The 7,202-nt window shown below is 37.5% G+C and overlaps 1 protein-coding gene across 1 annotated transcript in view; it reads left to right on the forward strand.

The window, feature by feature from the left end:
* The first annotated feature begins 3,206 nt into the window (after positions 1–3,206).
* The window catches only part of LOC124955843 (probable serine/threonine-protein kinase kinX), a 4,344-nt gene continuing 348 nt past the window's right edge, over positions 3,207–7,202 (forward strand). Inside the window, exons 1-3 of the mRNA XM_047510863.1 lie at positions 3,207–3,248; positions 3,352–3,593; positions 3,867–7,202. The exon at positions 3,867–7,202 is cut by the window's right edge and continues 348 nt beyond it. Coding sequence (XP_047366819.1) covers positions 3,207–3,248; positions 3,352–3,593; positions 3,867–6,288 — 2,706 coding nt within the window. The 3' untranslated portion in view covers positions 6,289–7,202. The remainder of the gene's footprint in view (positions 3,249–3,351; positions 3,594–3,866) is intronic.

Consider the following 7,202-nt stretch of genomic DNA (forward strand, 5'->3'; position numbering starts at 1 on the left):
GATTTATAAAATTGATAAATAATTTATAAACAAATTATTTTGTTTATGGAAATAAACAATTTTTTGTTTATATTGTTAATAGCCACGTTTTTCATTTACATGAGAATATCTTCGGATCTAAAAGTCCTAGAAACATGATTCAAACATCATTTTAAAGGGCAGAATATACCCTATTTTTCTTGCATATTGTTAATAATTAATTAACAATTTGTTATAAACAGTTTGTTATAAACAAATTCTTACGAACTAAATTCATCTTATTTTATCAAAGAAAAAAATTTAGATTGTGATCGATTTATAAAATTGTTAAATAATTTATAAACAAATTATAAACAAATCTTCTTTTTTTTTTTTTATCGAAGAAACCATTTTTTTTTGTTTTTACGTTGCCACATCTTTCATTTACATAGAAATATTTCCGGAACTAAAAGTCATAAAGACTTGATTCAAATACGCAAAACAAGTGTTAGATAAGAGTAAAATAATGCTTTCTCTTCTTATCTCTAAACGGAACAGGAGATATACAAAAATGATCAAAGTTATTGCATCATCCAGTATCTTCTCAGATTCCTACGTTTTCGATTAGAGAGCTTTTCCTGTGTAAACGGATATCGAAGTCAATGTATTTCGAAGATAGAGATTCCAGATCTTCTATTATCTTTGAAGGCTATGTCTTCTATATATCTTTTTTTTTTCAGCAGGCATTCCAGTTTTGGTAGAATTCCATTTAACAATAGGAACCAATATTATTTCGAATCATATTTGTTCAACTATTATTACAGAGACTACTATCGCCAAGAAAATATATCTTACCTTAAAATAGATCAATCGACAATTTCATCGTACGAAATTCTACCACGAAGTAAAACTTCCTTTATCTCGAATCAATCTTCTTCAAATATTATTACAGAGTTCTCACGTCAAAATTCAATATAGATTCAATTGACAATTTAATGTTACTGAAATTATATCTGAAAAACTTCAATAATTTATTTAATAAAATAAAGAAAATAAATTAATTTTATTTCCTTTATAAATTATTCAAAATATTATGTTTTAGACTTATATGCATATATATATATATATATATATATGCATATAAGCAACACGTTGTCGTTTAACTCGAAAAAAAAAACTAATCCATTCAGTCTAGACGACGTACTTGAAGTCGTTCAAAAGATATGTTATGATACAGTACGTCATTGGTAAAGAAGAAGAAGAATAGAAAAAAGAAAAGAAAAGAAAAGAAAAAAAAAATCTGGTTAAGAAGAAGCCCCATATGTGTAGATAAAAGGAAGATACTCTTTTCTTTCTTTTTCTTGTTTTTTTTTTTTTCTTTTTTCTTTCTTTTATTCACAAACACGTGCAAGGGATAGGAAATAAGAAAAATATAGGATGGATAGATAGATATGCATTTCTGATCACGTGGAAGCCAAAGAAACATTATCTCTTTCGTCCCTTTAGTTCGATTAATCGTATCATAGAGGGGAAGTTTCGAAAAGAATAAACTTCTTGCTCACGTTTCTCAAACATAAGATATACACATACATACATATATACATACATACATACATACATACATATATAATGTCTAAGTTCGACTAGGAAGAGGCAGATACGGTGTAACGACAGGCCGCTCACCCCTGGCCAATATCGACCGAACATGAGGGTACCTAGGTATAATACTAGTCTTACCATTATATCTCTCCCTCGTTTCTTTACCCTCGAATGGATCAAGTTACGATATTTATATGTAAGTACATACATACATACATACATACATACATACATACATACATACATACATATATACATCTTACAAAGTTGATAAGAAAAATTTTATTTAACATTATTAACATTAATAAATCGTTCGATATAATTACATTTATATTTAATATTAATTATTTAAAATCTAGAAAATTTTATTTATCTTGATTAATATTATATCCTTTATAATCCATAAACTATATTTAATCTGGAGCGAACTTAAATATACATACATTTAAATATATATTGAGTATATTATCGAGCTAACGATTATAACTATAAACCTATCAATAAAGACAAAGAGAGAGAGAGAGAGAGAGAGAGAGAGAGAGAAAGAGAAAAAGAGAATGGGAGTGGTTGGTTTGGTATCGTTAACAGAAGGAAGATGACGATGATGACGACAATGGAGAATGACACTAATAGCGATATAAGCTTTTATGAATATATACATACATGTAGGTGTAACTAAGGTGTAAGAAGTATAATAGTAACCGAGAACGACAATAGCTACTAGCGGCAGCAAACCAGCCAGTCAGCCAGCAGCAGGTTGCTGGTTGGCGGGAAAACGTATTGGGGGCATCGATCCTGTCGGGTCATCGCGGGGTCTCACCGTTATAATGCACCTACATGTGCAATACTCGAACCATTGCACCTACATGTATGTGCACCCACACGACTCGATACGCTCACCTGCGCACGCGAATCTACAGCCATATTGCCGTTTCTATGCGTGCACACGATCACACGGCTCATGAGAGATTTCATGCGATCGCGCTCTTACACACACTTATCTTGTATTATTCTCGTATAAATATCGTTCCTATTAGGAGAGAGAGAAAGAGAGAGAAAGAGGAAGAGAGAGGGAGTGAGGTCCAGGCCATATTGTGGTTATATGATCATGGATCGTAGGCTACGTGTACATTAAACCAACACTATCAAACGATTACAACCCTCTCTATAACTATCCTCCCCCTTTTATTCTTCCACATCTACACGAACTATCACGATAGGCACTCACGCCTTAGATATCGGCCTACCTATCGTGGCCTAATTTCTTAATGAACATCTCTTCTACCTTATTGGAACAAGAGGGTGTGAACTTTTGTGTTTTGATCATGTCGAATGATTATTGAATTAATGGTAACAAAGATACGATTAATTGGTATTCATACAGGGCTTGGTTTTTCTTTTTTCTGTTGTTTTTGTTTTTGTTTTAAATAAATATAGAAACGAAAGGATTTAATTGAATTCATTGTTTCAATGAGTATAATGTTTATCGTTGAGCGTGATGTTTATTAATTTATTCCTTTGATTAAAATTTTTTCTTTCGTACTTCTAAAAAGTACTTTCAATTATCTAATCATCGATTTGCTTATCGTTTTGCATTGTAAGTAACGTGACACACTGTACATGAATCATCCTTTTCTCCCTTTTAGAAAATGTATCCTATTAAATTACAAATGATAGGACATATAGAAAATGTACGTTTCTTATTACCAAGTTCATTTATTTTGACACTGACATATCTCATTTTCTTTTCTTTCTTTTTTTTTTCTCTTTTTTTTTCCTTTTTTCTTTTTGCAGGACGTAGCATTTATCAACCCAGCCAACGTAGTGTTCGTCTATATGCTTGTAAGAGAACTAGTCGATGGAGACGAAGCTTCCGAGAGGGAACTTCGTGCAACCGTGTTAACGTGCCTCTATTTGAGCTACAGTTACATGGGCAATGAAATTAGTTATCCTTTGAAGCCATTCCTCGTCGAGGATAGCAAGGATAAGTTTTGGGATAGGTGTCTGTTGATCGTCAATCGATTGAGCTCCGAAATGTTACGAATCAACAGCGAGCCTGGCTTCTTCACCGAAATATTCGCCGAACTGAAGGTAATGAAGAAAAGATTATATAAAAATCTTTCATTTAATAAATTTAATTAAATTCTAATAATTTTTATCAAAATTGTATTACCTTTACGTATTGTCAAATAATATGATGGAAGAATTAAAAAAAAAAAAAAAAAGAAAAAAGAAAAAAAAATTGAACAAAAAATAAAAAAAAAGATATACGTGTAAGGGTTCAATAAAAATTCAAAATATTTAATTAGGCTTGCGGAGCCGACGAGCGTGGCAGCCTATCTGGAAGTGGCCTCGAACGGAGTCTCGTCGTCTCCGGAGTCGCGGTACCCACCAAGGCGGCTTGACGGAGCTATACACACTTGTGGGTGCGCATCTACCCGCACGGCTGCGACGTTACGACGCTCTGACGACGGTCGGCACGACGACGAGGAGCTGCGATCGCAGCTTGACCCCTCCGCATCGACTTCGGCCTCAGCCTCGACGTCGACGTTGCAACGCCAGCAAGAAATTCAGCAACACCAACAGCAACAGCAGCAGCAGCACCAACAACAACAGCAACAACAACAACAACAACAACAACAACAACAACAGCAGCAGCAGCAGCCGCAAAAACAACATCCGATTCATCAGGACATTATAATCCAAGGTGGTCGTTGTCCATCGTGCGGTCAACGACGAAAAGAGGAGATTGTTTATACGATCGAAGATTTAGATGCGATCGAAGCACCGCCATTGGAGTCAACGAGAACACCGCCGCCATCGGCAAGTCGAACCTGCAGCTGCGAGGTCTCCTCGTCGGTTGTCGATGTATCCATTGACGATGGGGATCGAGTCGAGCTTCGTAAATATCGTAGCGTCGAGGCAAGATGGGCCAACACGAGTTTCCTCTCACCGGACGACGCGATCTGGGACTTAAAGAAACATGCGAGTGAGGGTACTGAGTTCCGTTGGGCTCTTCATACTTCTAGCACAGACGTTGACTTGGCTAGAAAGACCAAGTGCAGTTGTCACAATTTAACGCCCGAAGAGAAGAAACCACACGATGGGGTACAACGAGGTGATCTTCGAAAGCATCACAGTGCTGAGACGGACAAGTGGTCGATTAAACCTGATTATTTGGCACCGCCGATGCACGATCTTAGAAAACACAGTAGCGACGATACAAGGATGGCACGTGAAGCCAGATGGACTCTTCAGATACCTGAGGTATTACCTAATCCAAAACCTAGATGTACATGTCCGAAGGCGAAGACGTTGCCACCTTCTCCGTCGCCCGTCGAGCCACCAAAGCTCGAGGAAGAAAAGTCGGAAGACAGGGTAGAAAAGGAAATACCAAAAGAGAAGGAACAACCTGAGAGAAGGATGGTTTATTCGAAATCCCTGACACCGGAAGAGGAACCAGTCGCGCCGTCACACGAGAGACCCGAACTGAAGAAACATGCCAGCGAAGGATCCAGATTAATTAAACAGGAGAAAGTAAAGGAACGGCCGAAATTGGTACGTTCTGCCCATCAAACCAAAAGTATACTCAGTATAACTGGTATGTCGAAGAAATGGGAACAAAAGGAAACTGTTGCGAGTCCAACCGAGGATATTAGAAAGCCTCGTGCTAAGTGGGCAATGAAGACGCACTTTTCGTTGCCAGCCGAAAAGAAAGAATCGAGATGGTCGAGAGGTGATTCAGCTGATTCAGGTAAAAGTAAGAGTCTAAGAGAAAGACCAAGGTATAGTATCCGTAGGAGTATGTCGCCTGATCCGGATCCAAGGCAAATGACAAGACTGGAGAATAGGATCGTACGACGTTTAATATCGCCAGAGATAACGGTGACGAATGCCAAATGGGCACCGTACGAGGACGCTTCGCCATTACCAAATGTTGGGGTTAAAAAGCGCGAGCAAAAGCATATCAGCGAGATCAAATGGACACCGTACGATGGTTCGCCTAGTGATGCCAGTGGTGGACCAATCCGAAGACCTACCATCGAGTCCGAGGAACCAAAAGATTGGTCTCCCTTTCACAACGTTACACCGACTCATTGTCCACCTATGGCAACTATGCAAACTCGTACAGAGGAAGAAGACTTTCGTTGGCGTTTTCTCAACCAAGTATCACCCTTCCCAATTTATCAGGGTGCCTGGAAGGACGAATCACCTGAGAAAACACCGATTAAGAGAGCACCCAGTCCGATCGAGTCTTCGCCTGTTTGGTCACCCCAGGTACCAACCACACCGGTTAAAAGACAGAGATCGCAACAGCAACAATTGTCGGTACAAACATATTCCCCGGCTCAACAAAGGAAAAGCATCGTGAAGGAACGCCGTGGGGCATCCAAAAAGAAAGCCGCTCTTCGTGCCAGATCGGAAAGTGGTTATCAATTGGAGGAAAGATTAGCACTGCCGCAACACACGATAGTTCGTGCCTCGAGCGAAGAGCCAAAAGGTAGACAGAGACCACAGTTGCTAAGATCAAAAGCCCTTCTCGAAGTTCCAACTACGATGGACCCTAGCAAAAGGTCATTAAGCGAGGAGGTACCTCGTATGCGATCTCGTGAGTTAGCTCGTGGACCTTATAGAGCTCGAAGCGAAGAGGTGCCTAAGTACAAAGATCCTTGGTTCGCCAATGAGGACGGCGAGGCCACCGAACTTCGGCAATACGTCACGACGGTCTAACTCTCGATTCGTTATCGACGAGAAGCATTTCTTTCATTTATCTCATTACTCCCATATCTCAATTCCTCATCGTTTTTTTTTTTTCTTTTTTTCTTTTTTTTTTTTTTTTTTTTTTTTAATCAAACAAATATTTCATTAATCTTAATTTATCATACCCTTATCGTATTAAACGTAATCCATTTCCATTCGCCTTTCTTCACCGATAAAGATTCTACGATGAGAATCCTGTGATATTTGGAGGATGGAAAAATATTCTCTCTTCTTTTTCCGATTTATTTCTTTATTTTTATTTTATTTTCTTCTTTTTATATATTATATATATATATATTTTTTTTTGTTTTTTTAACGCAACGTACAATACCGGCAAACGGACGGCAATGAAAAGAAACTTCAACAAAAGGGACCTTCGAAATAGGCATTTTAAACTTCGTTGGCCTACGTGGAGAGGGATTACGATCGAGAAAAGAAATAAAAAAAAAAAAAGATGAAGAAAAAAGAATGAAAGAAAGAAAGAGAAGAAAGAAAAGAAGAAAAAAACCAATAGGAAAATCAGGAAGAGATATTTAAAAGAAGAAAAAAAAAAAAAGAAAAAAAACAAAGAAATTTACGATTCTTTCGATAAATCAAAGTAAAGCTGCGTACGTCACGTTAAAATGAGGAGAGAGGGTCAAGTATCGACGATACTCTATCGTCTATTATTATTATATTTTAGTCTAATAAAAAGTGCGACACGTTTACGAATTGATCGGACGACGATCGTAACGTGTATTTCTTAAGAAATAAGAACATTGTCGAAATTTTACGATGAAATAAAAGAAGAGAAATATATTCTTTTCCGTTTCACGTTTGATCGAGCGCGCATCATCATCGATAAATGATGTCAAACGTCGTCGTCCTCGTCGTCGTCGAATTTA

Source organism: Vespa velutina, chromosome 19 (genome assembly GCF_912470025.1).
Source record: "Vespa velutina chromosome 19, iVesVel2.1, whole genome shotgun sequence".
Classification (NCBI taxonomy): Eukaryota; Metazoa; Arthropoda; class Insecta; order Hymenoptera; family Vespidae; genus Vespa; species Vespa velutina.